Source organism: Oncorhynchus tshawytscha, linkage group LG29, assembly GCF_018296145.1.
Source record: "Oncorhynchus tshawytscha isolate Ot180627B linkage group LG29, Otsh_v2.0, whole genome shotgun sequence".
Lineage (NCBI taxonomy): Eukaryota > Metazoa > Chordata > Actinopteri > Salmoniformes > Salmonidae > Oncorhynchus > Oncorhynchus tshawytscha.
The window spans coordinates 25,154,413-25,179,243 of record NC_056457.1 but is presented as its reverse complement, the minus strand read 5'-3'; the positions used below and the strand labels follow the sequence as shown (position 1 = coordinate 25,179,243).

Genomic DNA, 24,831 nt, shown 5'->3' with positions numbered 1-24,831 from the left:
AGGTCTGTAACAGTTTGGGTATTGAGTGTCACCCCCTTTGAAGAGGGGGATGACCGCGGCAGCTTTCCAATCTTTAGGGATCTCAGACGATACGAAAAATAATATCCCCCCAGTGTCCCCCACTGCATCACAATGGGATTCGATAAACTATTAGCGTCTGTTTCTATATAAACGGTGTGATTACCTAATGACTAGAGTTTTGGAGATCATTACAGCCTAAATTACGTTCTTTTCATCATCGCTATGCAAACAAGGCTGAGTTCCGCAACGATGTTTAAACAAGTTTTGTTTAGCTAATAAAATGAAAACATTAATTTGAACTACTTTTGGGTACCTTGTTAACATTACAACATGAAATCCATGTCTTAAACAGTGCTGCATTTCGGAAATGTCAAAGAAAAGGTGTAATCTGCTTGACACAATAAAGTTACTTCCCTTACAGGTCACGAAGTCAGCTCATTTCCACTCCATTCATATGCAAATCCATTTGATTCATACACTGGTTTGTCTGGCTGTCTTGTTTTCATTTAACCTGCCCTTCCATTATCTGCACTGAAATCATTTCATTTCAGTAGTCCTCTATTATAATAGAAAAATCTATCTCTTGTGGTTGAATATATATGTCTATATTGTAGGTTCTAGCATACAACAATGAATAATGTGGAACAAATAAATACCATCAAAGGATACCTTACAATTTACAATAATGAACACCTTGTAAAATAGATGTGAAAACCAATCTGGCATTATTTCAGATTTGAATACATAAACTGATTGTTTTTGGTAAAGTTGTCATTCATTTATTTTCACAGATTTTCTGTAGACTAACATGTTAATCATAGACTAAAATAGTGAATTCTGGTATGTTGAATATAGAAGAGGTGGATGCTGTGTGGGTAGGAGGTTCAGACTGTCACTTGTTCTCAACAGGCAGCCAGCCTCAGAAGGGGGACTTGAAGAGAGAGAACAGGCACTGCTGCTCTCTTTGTTCTGAGTGTTTGCAGTGCTAGTGTTTTTAGTTCATCTGTGTATCTCACATATTATGTGCCCAGTATGATAGAGCAAAAAAACGTTCTTAGCAGATATTGACAACATGACAGCGACAGTAGCTGTGGATGATGTAATGAACAGTAGGAGGGTGGTTGTTTTTTATTTATATTTAATGGAACGTTAAAAAAATAAAGATTTAATGATTTGTATGATTGTTATTATTTCTGCCGCACAAAATGTTGAAACATGTTCTCATGTTCTCATCTCAATAAAGGCTTTCAATATTTCACTACAGATCATGATCTATGTATTTTTCAAACTGTTACATTTCACCCCAAGCCCTGTTACAACTGACCCAGGAAGTGGAGTAAACTGTTACATTTCACCCCAAGCCCTGTTACAACTGACCCAGGAAGTGGAGTAAACTGTTACATTTCACCCCAAGCCCTGTTACAACTGACCCAGGAAGTGCGGTAAACTGTTACATTTCACCCCAAGCCCTGTTACAACTGACCCAGGAAGTGGAGTAAACTCTTACATTTCACCCCAAGCCCTGTTACAACTGACCCAGGAAGTGGGGTAAATTCTTACATTTCACCCCAAGCCCTGTTACAACTGACCCAGGAAGTGGGGTAAATTCTTACATTTCACCCCAAGCCCTGTTACAACTGACCCAGGAAGTGGGGTAAATTCTTACATTTCACCCCAAGCCCTGTTACAACTGACCCAGGAAGTGCAGTAAACTGTTACATTTCACCCCAAGCCCTGTTACAACTGACCCAGGAAGTGCGGTAAACTGTTACATTTCACCCCAAGCTCTGTTACAACTGAGCCAGGAAGTGGGGTAAATTGTAACATTTCACTCCTTGTATTTGAGACAAAGTCACGACTTGTGTGTTTGATTTAGTGGTAATACCTATATCCATTTGTGGTAGACAGATGGAAGCTGTTGCTATCACATGTTGAATGTAGTAATGATGGGGTTCGTTTCCTTGTTCCTTGTCAATCATTGGCTCGTTGGTGAAATTAGCATTAATGACAACATCTTTAATTAAATCATTCAAAGACCTTGTTACGCACGCCTCTATGAAGAGGGAACGCAACACCCTGCTACAACTAAACTCTCCGTGAAGCGAAAAAGGTATGGACTGTAGGTGCAAGTAAGAATGACAACAGGCAGAATGTGGTACCGTTTACAAGGACTTTATTCCTTTACACGGTAATATGGGGAAAAGGGGCTGGACGGAACCAAAGCAAAGAAAGTAAATCTCAAAGCCCCCCCCTCTCCTATTTTACCTGCCTACCCACTACTTACCTAATTTAGCACCACCTGGTGCCCTAACCAAAATACAAGGGGTGGTCCGCCCAGGTCTTACCTAGTGTGTCTAGACAGCGAATATGCTACGGGTATATGTATGCCCGCGGGCCTCTTGCCTAAACACTCCCAAGGTGCCTTCCCCTTTCCCCCTGGGAACAAATGAAACAGAATATTAAACAATTTCAAACAAACTAAGAAACAAAGGATGTCAAATAAGCTCTATCTGAGCAACAAACTCATAGAACATACCACTTTCCAACAAAATCAACCTCTATCACAATCAATCTCAGCAATCCCTACCTCCAGCAAAATCTCTACCTCCAAAAAAATCTCCCTCCTGAACAGAACACTGGCTTTTATATAGCTTCAGAAGGAATGGGTAATTGGAGACAGCTGTGTCTTGACGAGGGGGCGGGGTCAGCTCTCCAATTAGCCCTGGAGTCGACCAATCAGCTGCTTGAGGGATTTCAGGAAGCCATTTCCTGAAATAAACACATGCAAATACACAAACTACAACACATAATCTGGGGAACGTAACAGACCTATATAAATGCAATTGCAGACAGAAGTTGACACCAGGAACATAGCACGCATGATTCCGAGTAAGTTCTGCAAAATGTAAAAGGTCACAAGTTATTTTATTAAACCCGAAGTCCAACCCTTGTGTTGTCACTGCATACATCATTACTATCTACTCATCAGACCAAGGCCATGCATACACAGCTATATAAACTTGCAAGAGATATACAATAGTTCCAGTGTTTTCTAAGGCCTAGGTCAAAAATGTCCACTCCCCAAGTTGATTTATTGTGGAATGTCTGACTAGTCTCTTATCTCCTACACTCCCCTGCAGAGTTCTGTCTCAGTCACACATTTCTCAGAGGGGTCTCTTTATAAGAGGCAGAGAGACTAGAGAACAACTGTGGAACAATACAAAACCTCTATAATGAATATATATGTTGTTTATCTGTAGTCTAGGACCCTATAAATGTAAGGAGGGTGGGGTCTTATAACCCCTCCCCTTCTATTAATACAACATAAGCATAATCAATTATTATAATACATCAAACATTTGCTACAGCCCGTATCATGACCCCTAGGTGAACCCTGACAGTAGCTCAAAAAATCTCAGAGAAATTGTAAAAAATGCTAAAAGTGTTACAACCATCCACGGTCTCCCTTACTTCTGCATTTCGTACTGTGTAAACACATTAAATAGGCTTGCGATAACTCCTGATAAAGTTGGGTAGCTGATATTCAGAGCTTAAAAACCAAATTGATTAGTCACAGGAATCAGGAATACTAAAGCCAATGCAATGGCCTGTTTTACAAACGGTGGGCCTACCACATGGATGGGAATTCATAAAATCCCATTGGGGCCCAACATGGTAGGCTACTCCCCAGTAAGCACAAGCTGACGTCTTTTGGAAGTGGGAGTTTTTTTTGGACCGACCTTGATTTCCACTGACATTTCTTTTCGTTCTGGTCCGGACCCACTCTGAACCAATCATAGACGTCTTGATGGTAGATGTTTGGTTCAGATTCGGTGAGGTCCAGATCGGCTTTTCTTTCAACGTCCACGGACATAGAATAAAACGAATGACCCATGTCTTAAATGCAACCAATAAAATACCATTGGCCAATGAAAAGAGGGGATACACATATTTTAGGCCTACACTATGAGGAACAAATTATAGTCCACCAACTTTCCAGTGGCACTCATCTATTCAAACACATTTTTCCCACAATTATATTTAGACATTTTTCAAAATACCTTCTAGCCACTGCCTGCTGTTCATTGACAGCCACAACTCAACAATCAGCTGTTTGATATTTGCCGCATGGGCTGCTCAATCGACTGTAAACTAGGCCTATACGCTCATATTGTGACAAAACACAATCTACAGCATTTAAAATAAATAGCTATTATTTCTCTATGGCTAAATTAGGCTGGTATAGCATTTTCAATGATTTCAGTTATATGTACAGAGACAGGAGTAATTATACAATTTGGCAAATGTAATTCTATTTATCTGCAGCACTTCCAGCACCCCTTCCTGCATCGCTATGATTTATTCCATATGCTATTATTATTATTATTAATAATAATTCAATCGATTTTGGTCAATAACCCCATCTAAGGTTATTGTGTAGGTAGCCCTACTGTTACAGTACATCTGACATTGATTGATTTATCAAGATGAGTTGTGTCAAAACAGCACAATAAGGCTGTCCCAATGATCAGTTGACCACACATGGCAGTTGCTTTACATTGATTAAAACCAGTGGTATAGTGCTATTTGTTTAGGTAGCCTACCAGAGCACCATTTTTATTATTATTATTAGGCCATCATTTCTGAATGAAATTTGTTACCAAAGAAGACGATTGTATAAAATAATTGAAGAATACACTTACAATGCATCATCCAAATTGCATTACTACCTATGCCTACACATACTGTAAGTATGGAAAATGTTAAAAGGTATTATAATCATTTAGATCTCCCCTTGTGGGTGTATGGAATGTCTATCTGTCTGTCTATGATGATCACTTTATGGCTGCTCCATGTGTAATGTCTACTTTGTTGCAGCTCCAGTCCACTTGTTGGACATACAGTTATCAGATGACATCATCACCTGCAGGTCTACAGGTATCTACCATGAGCCTAAACTCACCTGGACCACTGACCCCCCCTCTGACCTTTCATTTGACCCTGGAACCATCCAGAACTCCACCAGCATCAAGGTGGATGACCAGGGCCTCTATGACATCACCAGCACAAAACAGTTTAGCAGAAACCAAACCAACATCTGTACCGTGACCTCTGGGACAATAGAAAGGACAGCAACCCTGAAATAGCAAGGTTATCGATTGATCAAACTATTAATCAAACAATTCATAAATCAATGAATAAATTAATCAATATATTTAACTGGCTGCAAACTGTACAACAACAACACATCAATGTGAGACAGAATGCAAAGATTAGGCTAAAAAGGCTCTTTCTCATGACCTCATCTCAGCTCCTGTCCAGGGTTCTCCAAGCAGTGAGGTGTCCATCCCCTGCAGTGTTTCTCAGTCTGACCTCCTGACCTTTAACCTCACCTGGAGGTTCAACCAGATAGACACCATCCTCACCTCCACCTACACCAAGGGCACATCTCAGATGTATATTGATGACCAGTGGAAGGAGCAGGTTCAGAGTTTGTCTTACTCTGGCAGCCTTTAGCTCCACAAGTTAACCATGGTCCACCAGGGGACCTACAGCTGTGAACTCTCTACTGCCAGAGACACACACCTGATCCTCACCTACCTGCAGATCACACCTGATAAACTATCTGATGGTACAAAGTTTACTCTTACTGTTTCCCCTCACTGTAAGTCACAGGATCACATTCAACAGTAAAACTGATACTCTGTATTTTCTCCTTCAGTTTCAGATGGACTGAGTCCAGGTTCAATCACTGGTATAATAATAGCTGCAGTGATTATAGCAGCAGTGATATGTTACCTGCTGAGAGGTAAGTTATGATGAGTTATGTTAAGTTATGTTCCACATCGATGGAACAGTAGTGGAGAGGGTAGCAAGTTTTAAGTTCCTCGGCATACACATCACAGACAAACTGAATTGGTCCACTCACACAGACAGCATCGTGAGGAAGGCGCAGCAGCGCCTCTTCAACCTCAGGAGGCTGAAGAAATTCGGCTTGTCACCAAAAGCACTCACAAACTTCTACAGATGCACAATCGAGAGCATCCTGGCGGGCTGTATCACCGCCTGGTATGGCAACTGCACCGCCCTCAACCGTAAGGCTCTCCAGAGGGTAGTGAGGTCTGCACAACGCATCACCGGGGGCAAACTACCTGCCCTCCAGGACACCTACACCACCCGATGCTACAGGAAGGCCATAAAGATCATCAAGGACATCAACCACCCGAGCCACTGCCTGTTCACCCCGCTGCCATCCAGAAGGCGAGGTCAGTACAGGTGCATCAAAGCTGGGACCGAGAGACTGAAAAACAGCTTCTATCTCAAGGCCATCAGACTGTTAAACAGCCACCACTAACATTGAGTGGCTACTGCCAACACACTGTCAATGACACTGACTCTACTCCAGCCACTTTAATCATGGGAATCGATGGGAAATGATGTAAATATATCACTAGCCACTTTAAACAATGCTACCTTATATAATGTTACTTACCCTACATTGTTCATCTCATATGCATACGTTGATACTGTACTCTATATCATCGACTGCATCCTTATGTAATACATGTATCACTAGCCACTTTAACTATGCCACTTGGTTTACATACTTATCTCATATGTATATACTGTACTCGATATCATCTACTGTATCTTGCCTATGCTGCTCTGTACCATCACTCATTCATATATCCTTATGTACATATTCTTTATCCCCTTACACTGTGTATGACAGTAGTTTTTTTTTGAATTGTTAGTTAGATTACTTGCTCGTTATTACTGCATTGTCAGAACTAGAAGCACAAGCATTTCGCTACACTCGCATTAACATCTGCTAACCATGTGTATGTGACAAATAAAATTTGATTTGATTTGATTTGATGATGATGACATCATAATCTGTTGAACCATTTAACACAACCACCTACTGATGAACCGAGAGGAGAGTTACATTGGTGGCTTTTGATGAACAGCTTTCAGTTTCTGCTACTTTACTGTCTCAAGATTTTCTGCCCCAATGCAGACGTAACATGGTCATCTGAAGAGGGAGAGTCACTCTCTGCCACAGGTAGACCTTCATGGAATATTCATGTCCTTATGGTTACATGCAATTACTCATACTAGCTGTTTGTGTGTCTGAATCCTGCTAACTCACCCTAAACTCACCCATCCCCCTCCAGCAAATACAAATGGTCCAAATGAAAACGATCAGAGTGGAAAACCACTTCAGAATGAAGAAGGAAGAGGGGAAGACAGAAAGACAACAAGATCAAGAAGAAGAGGGGTCAGTCACAGCAGACACACCAGATCAAGGAGAAGAGGGGTCAGCCACAGCAGACACACCAGATCAAGGAGAAGAGGGGTCAGCCACAGCAGACACACCAGATCAAGGAGAAGAGGGGTCAGCCACAGCAGACACACCAGATCAAGGAGAAGAGGGGTCAGCCACAGAAGACACACCAGATCAAGAAGAAGAGGGGTCAGCCACAGCAGGCACACCAGATCAAGAAGAAGAGGGGTCAGTCACAGCAGACACACCAGATCAAGAAGAAGTGGGGTCAGTCACAGCACACACACCAGATCAAGAAGAAGAGGGGTCAGCCACAGCAGACACACCAGATCAAGAAGAAGAGGGGTCAGCCACAGCAGACACACCAGATCAAGGAGAAGAGGGGTCAGCCACAGCAGACACACCAGTGCCTCAGACAGAAGGAAGGGATATTGACCCAGGGGAGGACAAAGTGGAAAGGTGACAATTGGATAATTCTCCAGTTGCATACACGCAAATGAGCAATGATGACAATTTCACCTACACAATTACAAGGTGTAGTTATAATCATATTGCTTACACACCTATCCTATCAAGGCACAAGGCGAGACTCAGATGCAGACACAGGAGGCAGATGGTTGGAGTCTTACAATGTTTATTAATCCAAAGGGGTAGGCAAGAGAATGGTCGAGGACAGGCAAAAAGGTCCAAACCAGATCAGAGTCCAATAGGTACCGAAGGGCAGGTAGAATCAAGGTCAGGGCATTTGTCTTCATGAACCAGCTCGGCTTTTGTCATGTAGTAGAAGTCTATTTGATCTCACAGGCTCCGGTATTTGTGAAATATGATTGACCGAATATTTCCACGATAAGAACCATAGAAAAACATGTGCAGATTCTCCCTGCAACCTAAAAATGTACATTCCCAGAACAGGCTAAATGTTCACTTCCATTCTCAGAACGTTTAGAAACGTTCAGTTTTAACGGTCAGGAAACGTATGGCATTGTTACCAGAACGAATGGGAAACCAAAAAAAAAAGTACATTCCCACAACTTCCAAGGAACCAGGTGTGCTAGCTGGGCTAACAGCCATAACCACAATACTGTAGCAGTGCTTCAGAATCAAGACAAGGTTGACCTAGAGGTGAAAATGGGCCTATTCAAAGTGGACATTCAAGTGCTTCTTATGCTAAGCAAGACTATTTGACCAAAAACTTCCCCTCCTCTGTAGTTACCAGTTAAATAACATGTTACTATTGTATAGGTACTGTGATTATTTTCTATTGGTCCATTTAGTTATCTGTGAATGTTTGTTTTCCTTATGTTTTGATATTGAGGAGAAAAGTACTGCCATAATAGCACTGGATCATTCCTCATTATACTGTGAACATTAAATACATTCACTTTACTAGTCTTATTTTACTTCTACCTCATGTTGCCTGCTCAACCCCAACCTGTTTTCCCCCTCTTTACATTTGGATCAGTGAGTAGGCCTAGTCAAAAATGCCTGGTCTCCAAGGCAACACTGCACCAGTCTTTGAAAGCTGTCTGGTGCATTACAGTCTGAATGACATTCGGAGGACATTGTAAGGCATGTGTGCGTTCGCCTGTGGCCGGGGCACAGATTATAATTTAAAGAGCAAAATGCCTACTGTGTCTCTGTACACAGTGCTGTAGGTTTTGGTAGGGAAGTTGGACATGTCTAAAACTCCCCTTCACTGTCCTGTACCCCACCTGTGAGTCCAGTCTACTACAGCCTCTGCTAAGAGGTCTGGACTTAGATAAGAGGTCAGGTCATTCTTCCCATAAAACACTGGGTTGCTGGTTCAAACTCGGCTCCTGCTGTTCCCACTATGTCACTACAGATAAAATCCCAAACACACTGATCATCAGACCAGTTAATATTTATTTAGACGTCAATACAACAGAAAAACAGATGGTAAAATAATGGTAAATGCAGGATATATGGACAATGGGTTTAAAAATGCAGATAGCGGTACATTAAAATTACAGAAATGAGTTACTAAATCAGTTTAAAAATATCCATTCCTTCTGATCCTGTGTGTGTGTGTGTGCAGATGACACAGAGACAGATTGGCAGTGTGTGTTTGTGTCTCAGAGGGACAGGTTGACGTCACTCTTCTGTTTGCCAGAGCTGAGGCTGTGTATCATGGCGATCATAGAAGAGTGTTTGTTCAGCTCGTCCTCTTTCTTCTGCAGTTTGGCCTCCACCTGGGCTTTCTGCAGCTCCAGAGAGGACGCCTGGAGAGGAGAGGACACGAGAGGGGACAGGAGGAAAGGACAGGGTGAAGGAAAGGAGAGTAGACAGGAGAGGAGAGGGGAGGGGACAGGGAAGGAGAGGGGACACAGACTTAGCCAACTTCCTTACCAGAAAGGACTTTGTATTATAATCATTTAGATCTCCCCTTGTGGAGTTGGTTATTATCTTATTCAGTACTGTGTACAAGCTAGCTGGCGACACCCTCCCTACTCCAATACTTTACCAGTGTGTTCTTACCCTGATGCTGGCGTCTTTTCTGGCCAGCTCAGTCTTGTTGAGTTCCTTCCTCAGAATATCCACTGTTTCCTCTAGTTCTTCCCTCTCTTTCTCTTTCGCTCTCCCCCTCTCCTCTTGACCCCGCAACTCACCACGCAGACCTGAGAGAAGAGGGACAGAGTTAGCGAGAGAAAGGGAGAAAGAGAGAGACAGTAAAAGTGAGGGAAAGTAGGAGAGAGAAGGGGTTGGGAGTAAGAGAGGGAAGGAGAGAGAGTAAGAGAGTGGTAACTGGTTTAGCTCAAACTGACCTGTGATGTCACAGTTTCTCTGCTGAAGCTCTGATTGAAAGGATTTCATTTGCTCCTGCCTCTCTTTCAGCTCACACAATGCCCTGAAAAAGAGAAAGAAAAAATGATTGTAAATAGTTGGCGAGGGAATGTTTTTATTGCTACTGTGTGTGTCTTACTTGTCGTGCTGTAGTCGTAGTGTGTCCTGGGTCTTCCTCAGTGTGTCCATCTGTTTAATGAGGGAGATATGAGCCACCTGCAGCTCCTTCAACAGACGTTCACTCTCATTAAACCTACACAGGAACAGGAATCGCATCATCAAATACATGCATGTGAAACGTCTTTGTAGAGAAGACCATAGAGATCAGTGTGTGAGAGTGTGACCTGTTAAGCAGCTGGTTATAGGAGCCTTTGAGAGACTGGTGTTCCTGAGAGTCAGCCTGCAGCCTAGCATTGTGTTGCAACAACTCCTCGATGTCTCCCTTCGCCCTCTCTGCCTCCAGCACCTGGCTGCCCAACTCCACCTAACGGACACACACCTGTTAGCATCTGCTAGCTAGTCTTTAGCAGAACAGTAATGCTAAACCTCTTAGCATGTGCTAACTCTTCTGTTACGAACCTGCAGCTCCTCTCTCCTCTGTTCTGCCTCCTTCAGCATAGATGCTAGCTTACGTGCCTACAGAGAGACCGAGACAAAGGCCATCTGTGTTAGAAGCCAAGGCCTCTGTGTGCGCGTCTGTGTGTGTGTGTGTTACCTCGGCCTCTGCCTGAGCTCGTTGACAGCGGTACTGAGTGATGAGGCGGTCGGCCTGAGAGAGAGCCAGAGCTTTGGCCTCTAACAGATCCTGTAACCTCCCCTCTTTAGACTGGAGAGAGAGGGAGAGAGAAGCTGTTACAATACTAACTCAATTAAATGTCTCATGGTGGTTACAACAAATGCAAAGAAATGGTGGAAATGAGTTGACAGTTGACAGCACCACAGTGACCGTCAGAGTTGACAGCACCACAGTGACCGTCAGAGTTGACAGCACCACAGTGACCGTCAGAGTTGACAGTTGACAGCACCACCGTGACCGTCAGAGTTGACAGCACCACAGTGACCGTCAGAGTTGACAGCACCACAGTGACCGTCAGAGTTGACAGCACCACCGTGACCGTCAGAGTTGACAGCACCACAGTGACCGTCAGAGTTGACAGTTGACAGCACCACCGTGACCGTCAGAGTTGACAGCACCACCGTGACCGGCAGAGTTGACAGCACCACCGTGACCGTCAGAGTTGACAGCACCACCGTGACCGTCAGAGTTGACAGCACCACCGTGACCGTCAGAGTTGACAGCACCACAGTGACCGTCAGAGTTGACAGCACCACCGTGACCGTCAGAGTTGACAGCACCACAGTGACCGTCAGAGTTGACAGCACCACCGTGACCGTCAGAGTTGACAGCACCACAGTGACCGTCAGAGTTGACAGCACCACCGTGACCGTCAGAGTTGACAGCACCACCGTGACCGTCAGAGTTGACAGCACCACCGTGACCGGCAGAGTTGACAGCACCACCGTGACCGGCAGAGTTGACAGCACCACCGTGACCGGCAGAGTTGACAGCACCACCGTGACCGGCAGAGTTGACAGCACCACCGTGACCGGCAGAGTTGACAGCACCACCGTGACCGGCAGAGTTGACAGCACCACAGTGACCGTCAGAGTTGACAGCACCACCGTGACCGTCAGAGTTGACAGCACCACAGTGACCGTCAGAGTTGACAGCACCACCGTGACCGTCAGAGTTGACAGCACCACCGTGACCGTCAGAGTTGACAGCACCACCGTGACCGTCAGAGTTGACAGCACCACCGTGACCGTCAGAGTTGACAGCACCACCGTGACCGTCAGAGTTGACAGCACCACCGTGACCGGCAGAGTTGACAGCACCACCGTGACCGGCAGAGTTGACAGCACCACCGTGACCGTCAGAGTTGACAGCACCACCGTGACCGGCAGAGTTGACAGCACCACCGTGACCGGCAGAGTTGACAGCACCACCGTGACCGTCAGAGTTGACAGCACCACCGTGACCGTCAGAGTTGACAGCACCACCGTGACCGTCAGAGTTGACAGCACCACCGTGACCGTCAGAGTTGACAGCACCACCGTGACCGTCAGAGTTGACAGCACCACCGTGACCGTCAGAGTTGACAGCACCACCGTGACCGTCAGAGTTGACAGCACCACAGTGACCGTCAGAGTTGACAGCACCACCGTGACCGTCAGAGTTGACAGCACCACAGTGACCGTCAGAGTTGACAGCACCACCGTGACCGTCAGAGTTGACAGCACCACAGTGACCGTCAGAGTTGACAGCACCACCGTGACCGTCAGAGTTGACAGCACCACCGTGACCGTCAGAGTTGACAGCACCACCGTGACCGTCAGAGTTGACAGCACCACCGTGACCATCAGAGTTGACAGCACCACCGTGACCGTCAGAGTTGACAGCACCACCGTGACCGTCAGAGTTGACAGCACCACCGTGACCATCAGTTGACAGGTATGGAGTTGGAAGTTCTGGGAGAGATCCTCACCGCCAGAGAGGAGATCTTCTGTTCATAAACATCCATGATCTCTGACACACGCACATCCTTCATCTGATCCTGCAACTACAACACATACACGTCACACACACCATATACAACATACGTCAGAATACAGACACACACACACCATCTACAATACACGTCAGAATACAGACACACACACCATCTACAACACACGTCAGAATACAGACACACACCATCTACAACACACGTCAGAATACAGACTCACACACACGATCTACAATACACGTCAGAATACAGACACACACACCATCTACAACACACGTCAGAATACAGACTCACACACACCATCTACAACACAGGTCAGAATACAGACACACCATCTACAACACACGTCAGAATACAGACTCACACACACCATATACAACACACGTCAGAATACAGACACACACACACCATCTACAATACACGTCAGAATACAGACACACACACCATCTACAACACACGTCAGAATACAGACACACACCATCTACAACACACGTCAGAATACAGACTCACACACACGATCTACAACACACGTCAGAATACAGACTCACACACACCATCTACAACACACGTCAGAATACAGACACACACACACCATCTACAACACACGTCAGAATACAGACTCACACACACCATCTACAACACAGGTCAGAATACAGACACACCATCTACAACACACGTCAGAATACAGACTCACACACACCATCTACAACACACGTCAGAATACAGACACACAACATCTACAACACACGTCAGAATACAGACACACACACACCATCTACAACACACGTCAGAATACAGACACACACACACCATCTACAACACACGTCAGAATACAGACACACACACACCATCTACAACACACGTCAGAATACAGACACACACACCATCTACAACACACGTCAGAATACAGACTCACACACACCATCTACAACACAGGTCAGAATACAGACACACCATCTACAACACACGTCAGAATACAGACTCACACACACCATATACAACACACGTCAGAATACAGACACACACACACCATCTACAATACACGTCAGAATACAGACACACACACCATCTACAACACACGTCAGAATACAGACACACACACACACCATCTACAACACACGTCAGAATACAGACTCACACACACGATCTACAACACACGTCAGAATACAGACTCACACACACCATCTACAACACACGTCAGAATACAGACACACACACACCATCTACAACACACGTCAGAATACAGACTCACACACACCATCTACAACACAGGTCAGAATACAGACACACCATCTACAACACACGCCAGAATACAGACTCACACACACCATCTACAACACACGTCAGAATACAGACACACACACAACATCTACAACACACGTCAGAATACAGACACACACACACCATCTACAACACACGTCAGAATACAGACACACACACACCATCTACAACACACGTCAGAATACAGACACACACACACCATCTACAACACACGTCAGAATACAGACACACACACACCATCTACAACACACGTCAGAATACAGACACACACACACCATCTACAACACACGTCAGAATACAGACTCACACACACCATCTACAACACACGTCAGAATACAGACTCACACACACGATCTACAACACACGTCAGAATACAGACTCACACACACCATCTACAACACACGTCAGAATACAGACGCACACACCTCCATGCCGTTCTGTAGTTTCTCTATGAGGCTGTGAATGCTGTGGGAGGGGCTGGAGGGAGAAGGCCCTGATAGGCTTTTCCCCATGGGGGCTGGGACATCCTGTTGCACAGCAACCCGTTTGACAGACAGCTCAGCCTCCCTCTGGCGATATGCATTGTTGGCAGCGATGCTCTCCCCTAGACTGAGACACAGGCAGCAGTCAGAATAAACACTGACTGACTAAACATGTGGGTATGTGTTCAATCACTCACACCAGCGAAGGGAAGTCTGGGAGAGGCGTGGCCTCCAACAGTAGACGAAGCCCGGTCTGAACATGCTCTCTGTGACTGGACGTCAGCGCCAGAGAGAGGGGCGTGACCATCCTCTGGTCCTGTAGGGAGAGACATTTAACTATGGCAATCTTTAAGCTCGGCTCCACAGGTGTGTGTGTGTGTGTGTGTGTACCTGTAGTATTCTGTAGAAGCTGGTCTCCATGTCCTTCACCTGCTGTCTCAATTTACTCATCAACTCCACAGCCTTCAACACAGCCTCACCACACACCTGACTGGAACACACACAGGTGTTAACAACCATGTTCTGTGTGTGTGTGTGTGTGTTCTGAGGGTGTGTCTGGTCACTGACCTGAGGCTACTGTCGTGGCCGCAGGTGAGCGGGTCATTGTTATGGCAACAGGAGAGCAGTAGTTCCACCTGAGAGAGACAGAGCTGGGAGCTCATCTGACGAGACACCACCCTACACACCGAGTCCTCACTACACAGCAGTGGAAGAGTTAAGGCTGATACACACACACACACACACACACACACACACACACACACACACACACACACACACACACACACACACACACACACACACATAAAGGATATTTAGCAGCAGGCTGGTGGTGTGTGTTGTGCGTATGCAGTGTGTTCTGAGCTTGCTGTCTGGTGCGGCTGGGTCCAGTCCCTGCAGTAGATCCAACACTACTGGAACCAACAACTCAACGAAGCCCAACACACACACAGACACGACCTGTGAACCCAACGCCTCCTGGAGGGAAAAACACCAGGACAAAGAGCCAATCAGTGCAAGTCCCTTTATCTGCAGGAGTCATCACTGTGCTAGACTGAATTGGTGAAAGCGTTGTAGTGAAATCCAGGTTTCCACTTTTAGTTCTGTGTGTCCGTGTAGGGCTGCCGTACTTCCAGTAGTTCAGTCAGCAGCTGCAGGGCCTGTAGACAGCATAACTCCTCCCCCTCAGCCGGAGAGCTCAGCCATTGGATGAGAGCTAAGCCCGGCTCGGTTTTCTGCCCTGCGTCTAGGCCCGCCCCCTGTCTGCGGCTGGCAGCTCGGAGCCGTGGGGCGGCGGGACGGAACACGACCTCACACAGCAGAGACCTCAGGCCTGACACACCACACAGAGCCAGGAGCAGCTCCAACACCTTGGCAGCAGAGTCCGGGTCTTTAACATGTAGCAGACCCAACACCTGGGACACGCACACTGAGAAGTGTTCATACCTACAGAGAGGAGGGAGAGACATAAACAACATTACTTCTATTCTTCTATAAAACTATATATGTATGTATGTGTGTGTGTATACCTAGTCAGGTAGTCCGCCATCTTGGGGTTCTTTAGCAGGTCCACCAGTAGGTCTACAGAGTACTTCCTGGTTAGGGTTCCATCGCCGTTGACGATGATGTTAAAGATCAGCTGGAATGTCTGGTGGATGTTCTTAGAATGGAACAGCTGAAACACACACACACACCCAGAAAACCTTGGTGTCTCTGCGTGTGTGTCTCTGCGTGTGTGTTTGTCTCTGCGTGTCATTGTGTGTGTCTCTGCGTGTCATTGTGTGTGTCTCTGCGTGTCATTGTGTGTGTCTCTGCGTGTCTCTCTGCGCGCGCGTGTGTGTGTCTCTGCGCGTGCGTGAGCGTGTCTCTGCGCGTGCGTGAGCGTGTCTCTGCGCGTGCGTGTGTCTCTGTGCGTGAGTGTGTCTCTGTGCGTGAGTGTGTCTCTGTGCGTGAGTGTGTCTCTGTGCGTGAGTGTGTCTCTGTGCGTGAGTGTGTCTCTGTGCGTGAGGGTGTGGGCGTGTCTCTATGCGTGTGTGCGTGAGTGTGTGTGTGCATCTCTGTGTCTCTGTGTGTGTGTGTATCTGTGTGTGTGTGTGTCTCTGTGCGTGTGTGTGTCTCTGTGCGTGTGTGTGTGTCTCTGTGCGTGTGTGTGTGTGTGTCTCTGTGTGTGTGTGTGTGTGTGTCTCTGTGTGTGTGTGTCTCTGTGTGTGTGTGTGTGTGTGTGTGTGTGTCTCTGTGTGTGTGTGTGCGTGTCTTTGTGTGTGTGTGTGTGTGTGTCTCTGTGTGTGTGTGTGTCTCTGTGTGTGTGTGTGTCTGTGTGTGTGTGTGTCTCTGTGTGTGTGTGTGTGTCTCTGTGTGTGTGTGTGTCTCTGTGTGTGTCTCTGTGTGTGTGTCTGTCTCTGTGTGTGTGTGTGTGTGTGTCTCTGTGTGTGTGTGTCTCTATGTGTGTGTGTGTGTCTCTGTGTGTGTGTGTGTCTCTGTGTGTGTGTGTCTCTGTGTGTGTGTGTGTGTCTGTGTGTGTGTCTGTGTGTGTGTGTCTCTGTGTGTGTGTGTCTCTGTGTGTGTGTGTCTCTGTGTGTGTGTGTGTGTGTGTGTGTGTGTGTGTGTCTGTGTGTGTGTGTGTGTGTGTCTGTGTGTGTGTGTCTCTCTGTGTGTGTGTGTGTCTCTCTGTGTGTGTGTGTGTGTCTCTCTGTGTGTGTGTGTGTGTGTCTCTGTGTTACCTTCTCCCCCACATCTTCATTGAGAGTGAGGCTGGCCAGTATGGAGAGAGCGAACACCACCACCGTCAAACTGTTGTGGGCCAGGAAGTTAATCAGGGTTCGGTAGAACACCTTCACATTGCTCTGTAGGAACACACACACCCAGATGTTAACCAACGTTCAGTAGAACACCTTCACATTGCTCTGTAGGAACACACACACCCAGATGTTAACCAACGTTCAGTAGAACACCTTCACATTACTCTGTAGGAACACACACACCCAGATGTTAACCAACGTTCAGTAGAACACCTTCACATTGCTCTGTAGGAACACACACACCCAGATGTTAACCAACGTTCAGTAGAATGCCTTCCCATTACAACAAGCCGTTCCATCAAAGAGAACGAAGGAGAGAAAAGAGGGTGAGTAAGGGTTAAATGGAAAAGCTGGATGGACGGCGGTAGAGAGAGGGTGGTCCTCACCAGAGCTTTAATGTGAGTCTGGACTGACAGGTTGTAGCGAACCAGGTTAGCCATCAAACCCAGGCATGGCATGGTGATGTCATCATTGTGCGACTGGCTGGAGGGGGGTATACAAAGGGGACAAAATGAATACTTACATTCACCTCTGCTATACTCTGGAGTGGGAGGAGAGAGAGAGGAGAGGTATCTTACATGTTGCTCATCAGAAAGTCTATGAGCTCATGGATGTAGTTGGCACAGTGGAATATCCCTCCGTTATAGGTGAGTCTCTGTAGCACCTTTAAACACTGAGACACACAGAGTTACTACAGCAGTTATACGTGAGTCTGTAGCACCTTTAATTCTTGTGGCTAGGGGTTCCGCTAGCGGCACCCCTCGACAACATTCCACTGAAAAGGCAGTGCGCGGAATTCAAAAATATTTTTACGAAATATGCAACTTTCACACATTAACAAGTGCAATACACCAGATGAAAGATTAACAAGAAGTTTATCTACCCATCGTGTCCGATTTCAAAAAGGCTTTACAGCGAAAGCACAACATATGATTGTTAGGTCAGAGCCAAGTCACAAAAACACACACAGCCATTTTTCCAGCCAAAGATAGGAGTCACAAAAAGCAGAAATATAGATACAAATAATCACTAACCTTTGATGATCTTCATCAGATGACACTCATAGGACATCATGTTACACAATACATGTATGTTTTGTTCGATAAAGTGCATTTTTATATCCAAAAATCTCAGTTTACATTGGCGCGTTACGTTCAGTAATGTTTTGCTTCCAAAACATCCAGTGATTTTGCAGAGAGCCACATCAATTTCCAGAAATACTCATAATAAACATTGATAAAAGATACAAGTGTTATTCACAGAATTAAAGATTTTTAAAAACTTTACGGAAAAGGCACACCATGCAATAATCTGAGTACGGCGCTCAGAGACCAAACCAGCCAAAGAAATATCCACCATGTTGGAGTCAACATTAGTCAGAAATAGCATTATAAATATTGACTTACCTTTGATGATCTTCATCAGAATGTGCTCCCAGGAATCCCAGTTCCACAATAAATGTTTGATTTGTTCGATAAAGTTCATAATTTATGTCCAAATACCTCCTTGTTGTTAGCGCGTTCAGCCCAGTAATCCATCTTCATGAGGTGCGAGCACTAGGTCCAGACAAAGTCCAAACGTTCTGTCCAAAGTTCTGTTACAGTCGGTAGAAACATGTCAAATGATGTATAGAATCAATCTTTAGGATGTTTTTAACATAAATCTTCAATAATGTTCCAACCGGAGAATTCCTTTGTCTGTAGAAAAGCAATGGAACGAGAGCTACTTCTCACGTGAACAAGCATCACGAGCTTGTGGCACTCTGCCAGACTACTGACTCAAAGAGCCCTTATGAGCCCCTCCTTTACAGTAGAAGCCTCAAACAAGTTTCTAAAGACAGTTGACATCTAATGGAAGCCTTAGGAAGTGCAATTTGACCCCATAGGCACTGTGTTTTCGATAGGCCAAGCTTTGAAAAACTACAAACCTCAGATTTCCCACTTCCTGGTTGGATTTTTCTCAGGTTTTTGCCTGCCATATGAGTTCTGTTATACTCACAGACATCATTCAAATATATATGCATATATTAGCAACTGGGACTGAGTAGCAGGCAGTTTACTCTGGGCACGCTTTTCATCCAAACGTGAAAATGCTGCCCCCTATCCCAAACAGGTTTTAAACGATCAGAGAGTTACTACAGCAGTTATATGTGAGTCTGTAGCACCTTTAGACACTGAGACACACAGAGTTACTACAGTAGTAGTTGAACATCACATTCTACAGCCATGTTTCCCACCAGAGCTGTGGCTTTGTGTAGCGCCGTAATTCTCCAAGACCAGGGTTCATGACCCCTGGTTAAGTCTCATCATGTCATTCTGGTGAGTAGCCTGAAGACCAGACGTTGATTTCATATAATTCTACGTCGGGGAGAAATTAGTGTTTGGAGCAGGAGAGTTCTCTCACGACCTCTACAAGCCAGAATGCTGAATAAAATGTTACTTTACCAGTTGTCCGTGTGGTTGGTCCTTTTTCAGGTAGGAATGTCTCACAATATATCCACAGGAAAGTATAAATGCGTAAATATTTCAAAGTGCTGGTAGTGGGTGCAGATTTCTATCACGTGAAGCATGCCCACAAGATGAAAATACAGGCACGTGACGCATGTATACTTGCCGAGCTCATGCGCGTGTTTACATGGTTCTGCGCATGCTTCAGGAGATAGGAATCTGAACGCACTTCCAAACAAACGTATGACATTAATGTTACACTGTGAATCAGAGGTATCCCAGTCTGATTGTCAGGCAATATGGAGAGTTCTGTCCTTACTTGTAGTACCAGGGGCTCCCTGGGGGTGGAGCTGTGGCAGTGGATGATGGAGGCCAGAGTGCTGGTCAGGTTATAACTGCTCTGGAGAACATCTCTGCTTTCATCATCACAGACTGGGGGAGAGAACACACACACCAACACAAGTTCAATTGGTTTTGTATTATTTTTGAGTGAGAGAAACATTGTCGGCTGTTGACAAAAATAGTATGACTGAAATGTGTTGGGAATTTGTGTGTGTGTGTACCTAGTTGGGCCAGTAGAGAGATTATGGTTCCGGTGAGTGCGGGGCTAGTGTTAGGGTCTCCTGCCAACTCCACAAGTCCACAGACACACTCACTGGGCAGGACCTGGCCCGACGACAGCAGACGAACACACTGCATTCCTGACAGCTCCTACACACAACACACACACACATTTACATGCACACTAATAATTTGATAATAAACCGATTATGGCAAGACATGTAAACAGCTTAATTTGCGTTTTAGCTGCGTATTTGAAGCAACTTGAAGCAGCAGCTTTGGCACAATCAATCAGAAATGGACAGCTCATGGTGCTGAAAGTAGGCAAATTCCAGTAGGTATAATTCATTTCAACAGTCTTCATTTTAGTTTGACTTTACTAACAAGAGGGCTGTGTGTTGAAGCCTATTTCTTCCTATTTAAGAAACAAGAGGCATGCCTACCTGTTCGACAGACAAAAATTAGGCTATAGGCTGCTATTTGCATAGATTTAACGGTCAATTCCTTCACCAACCATGCACTCTAAATAACCTACCTATGTGTCAGTGGAAGGGCTGTTAAAACCAAGACTCGAATTGAGGGGATATGCTATATTCCTACCTTTCATTAAACTAAATGGCAAAAAAGCACAGGCCTACCCCTTGTAAGCTTAAGATTTGGAAGAAAACTAAAACGGATCCGATTATATAAAGTGATCTATAACAGCGCTTTGGTCCGCAATACTTTATGCTTGAAACAAGCAGTAAAACACCCTGGAAAAACATGACTGCGATGCATATAGTGATATCATTGTTTTGTTTCTTTGACATTCAGAGGCTGAGCTACAACTTTCTGTAGCTGAGGAGACAAAAATACATACTTTACTTCACAAGCAATCAATTGATTAAGCTATTCACTTTCTGTACAATAGAAAATGTTTCAACCAAGACAGCTTTTAGGGAAACACTTGTGACCTTCTCTCGTTGAGTTAAGCAACAGAAGAAGAGCAGCCAGCAGTTAAAGCTTCCATTTTTCTGCGTCAGTAGGCCTACTCTGGCTGGGATGGAAAGGTAGGCCTACTCTGGCTGGGATGGAAAGGTAGGCCTAACTTTCGAAAGTACCATGCTCGGATTCCTAATGACGTCTCAGTTTTTATTATTTGCAAACAGGGACAGTTTCGTTGCAAACAAGAACAACACATATATCTATCTCCCTGGCCATTCTTAGACTGTAATTTTGGTCATTTAAAAAGGTATAGAAATAGATGCTGCTAATATGTAAAATGACATAGAGCTGCATGACATTTTTATAAAAGGCTATTTTTTTCCTGACCTGCAAATACGATGATAGATTCATGCAATGTTTTTACACTAAAGGAGATAATTCCAACCCCTACTCTTGTCCAAAGTGGTCTGCAAACCCACAACCTTCTGGCCCGCAGACCTGTGCACTATCAAAATTCCTGCGTTGCCATGTAATGCTTACAGGATGAATAACAGTTTCTAAAACTGCATATCTAAGGCTCTGGTCTGTCCAAGACATGAGGGTAAACGGTGGACAAGTTCTCTGTTATCTATGTTATATTTTAATTATTATTTGGGGTATAGGGGAGGGTCCCTTGTTTTTTTTTCAAGCATTCAGGGAGTTTTTAGGTCAAGTGTATTTTGCTGAAGGGAGGCCCATCCATTTTCATTTCAGTGGTCCAATTTTCTGTAATCCTTATTATAAATAACGTTCACTCCCAACTCGTATTGTGTGCATGTAACCGTGCTCAGTGTCACGTTGATATATCTCACAAAGTAGACATGTTGAAACTGACCTCCACTTGTTTCTGCAGCTGGGCAGCGTTATGGGCCGTCCTGTTGTCTCTGTACTGGTGGATGGCCAGCAGGAGAGACTTCAGACACGTCGTTACGTCCATTCTGCAACACAACAGCCCTTTTGAGCTCAGTAGCAGTTCATCTGTATGACACTTTATCAGCTACAGACGTTGTTTGGAGTGTTTGCTGGGAAGCTTAGTCAAACAGTATAGATAGTTACACTTTTAAAAATGGCTGAACTACAGCTGATACGGCTTTGGTTTGACAACTTGTTAGCAAAGGAAAACAGTTCATGCTAACTAGCTTGCTACCTAGGCTAACTATTGTTATGATCCCCGACTAATGTTTAGATGTGGCAAATTATAACGGCATTGATTATCATTATTCACGTAACTCTATGAAATATACATCAATAACATAAACACCAATTTGATTTAAAAAATAAATACATACATTATTTCTGTCCGCTTCTGTCAAGCCTTGTCGTACGTCTTCCACTTCCTCCCGCTTTCCACTTCGAACAGCGGAACAGCCAATGAGATACTGAAGGGGGTAGCTGCATTCCAATATGGCGACCGGAGTATGGGCAAGTGGGTGTGTTGGTCGAAAGGAAAGTAGTGGGCGTGTGGAAATTAGTAGGTGTGTCGAAAGCGCTCTGCTATAGGTTAGACGGTTTTGATTGAGCGGTGTTTTTTGTCTTCCGTTTCTAACCACGCAACTACCGTACATATTTGAGCTACCATATCGCGAGAGTTTGGAATTCGTTTTTAAGCCAGAGGATGAGTTTGAGTCGCATATTACAGTTAGTTTTACACAAATAATTGTACATTTCAGTTATAAAACTGATGATTGATTATTTTTGATTAAAAGCTTTCATTATGGGTGTACTGTTGCTTCATGCGTTGTATGCATGTGCTTACTTTGACTGTTACCCTGAAATTGGCTACTAGGTAGCTACTTCCCATGTGTTGCCAGTAGTTCTTGTCAAGCAGGAGCTAAGGGCACTGTCACAGTGTCGCCTTCCATGCCCTCCCATTGAGTAGTAGGCTATGTATAAAGGTGACATCTAGATGGTTATCAATATTTGTTATTTCTTGGGTAGGCTGCTATCATTCTTGAAAAAAAATTGTGAGAGAAAACAATTGCCACGTTAGCTAAATAAAGGTAAAATAAAAATATTGCTGTTACATTGCACAACCTTCAATGTTATGTCATAATTATGTAAAATTCTGGCAAATTAATTATGGTCTTTGTTAGGAAGAAATGGTCTTCACACAGTCCACAACGAGCCAGGCAGCCCAAACTGCTGTATATACCCTGACTCTGCTTGCACTGAACGCAATAGAAGTGACACAATTTACCTAGTTAATATTGTCTGCTAACATGCATTTATTTTAACTAAATAGGCAGGTTTAAAAATATATATACTTCTGTGTATTGATTTTAAGAAAGGCATTGATGTTCATGGTTAGGTACATTTGTGCAACGATTGTGCTTTTTTCGCGAATGTGCTTTTGTTAAATCATCACCCGTTTAGCGAAGTAGGCTGTGATTTGATGGTAAATTAACAGGCACCGCTTTGATTATATGCAACGCAGGACAAGCTAGTTAAACTAGTATCAATCAACCATGTGTATCAACCATGTGTAGTTAACTAGTGGTTATTTTTGTCCCATGAAATAAATGTTGTGGATCTTAATGTTTTTCCTCATAATCCTGGACTATCAGACCACCAATTTATTACATTTGCAATTGCAACAAATAATCTGCTCAGACCCCAACCAAGGAACATCAAAAGTCCTGCTATAAATTCACAGACAACACAAAGATTCCTTGATGTCCTTCCAAATTCCCTCTGTCTACCCATGGACGCCAGAGGACAAAAATCAGTTAACCACCTAACTGAGGAATTCAATTTAACCTTGCGCAATACCCTAGATGCAGTTGCACCCCTAAAAACTCAAAACATTTCTCATAAGAAACTAGCTCCCTGGTACACAGAAAATACCCGAGCTCTGAAGCAAGATTCCAGAAAATTGGAACGGAAATGGCGCCACACCAAACTGGAAGTCTTCCGACTAGCTTGGAAAGACAGTACCGTGGAGTAACTCCCCTAAATATAGGCAGGTTCCACACTGAAAATATGCTAATTATAAAAGACAAAGAGCATACTTTTATCAGAATCAGCCTAGGTCTATTCACACCAAAAATGTGTTGAGGCCGTAATTCATCACCATGCAGTGTCCAATGTGGAATTGTCCATTTTGAAAATTCAAAAGAACAAGTAGAATAAACTCAATCGAATGTCTGTGTATTGTAAAGAAGGCAGATGCTGCTGAGGTTACTGCCTTTTTCAAGATCGTGTTCCACGATATAATATAACCACTTGATATTACGGTTTCAATAAATCAATCCTAAATGGCACTTGTTTTTTTATTGACTGAATTAACACTGAGTATAAACTGTTCAAAGGCACCTAAATCTTTTGTCTTGCCCATTCTCCCTCTGAATGGCACACATACACAATCCATGTCTCACTTGTCTTAAAAATCCTTCTTTAACCTGTCTCCTAACAATAATGGTTCATATCTTTCATCTGGATTCACCTGGTGAGTCTATGTCATTGAAAGAGCAGGTGTCCTTAAAGTTTTGTATACTCAGTGTATATGGAGCAATTTAGTAATAATGTTTTGTATACTCAGTGTATATGGAGCAATTTAGCAATAATGTTTTGTATACTCAGTGTATATGGAGCAATTTAGTAATAATGTTTTGTATACTCAGT

General features: G+C 44.4%; 1 protein-coding gene across 2 annotated transcripts; it reads right to left on the bottom strand.

Moving 5' to 3' along the window:
• Positions 1-9,175: 9,175 nt before the first annotated feature.
• cip2a (cellular inhibitor of PP2A) lies at positions 9,176-22,634 on the bottom strand. Of its 2 annotated transcripts, none has more exons than XM_042308734.1 (22): positions 22,500-22,634; positions 22,046-22,148; positions 20,250-20,397; positions 20,006-20,118; positions 17,818-17,912; positions 17,626-17,722; positions 17,162-17,284; positions 15,971-16,116; positions 15,572-15,887; positions 15,257-15,419; positions 15,009-15,147; positions 14,832-14,931; positions 14,639-14,757; positions 14,385-14,568; positions 12,658-12,732; positions 10,827-10,937; positions 10,691-10,747; positions 10,456-10,595; positions 10,251-10,364; positions 10,093-10,175; positions 9,806-9,945; positions 9,176-9,549 (listed from the first exon to the last, which is right to left on the bottom strand). In XM_042308734.1, exons 2-22 carry the CDS (start codon positions 22,145-22,147, stop codon positions 9,403-9,405), a joined length of 2,712 nt encoding a protein of 903 aa, XP_042164668.1. In that variant the 5' UTR covers position 22,148; positions 22,500-22,634; the 3' UTR covers positions 9,176-9,402. The 2 variants fall into 2 exon arrangements, with proteins under 2 accessions (XP_042164668.1, XP_042164669.1); XM_042308735.1 differs by having other exon boundaries at positions 12,658-12,726.
• Positions 22,635-24,831: the final 2,197 nt, after the last annotated feature.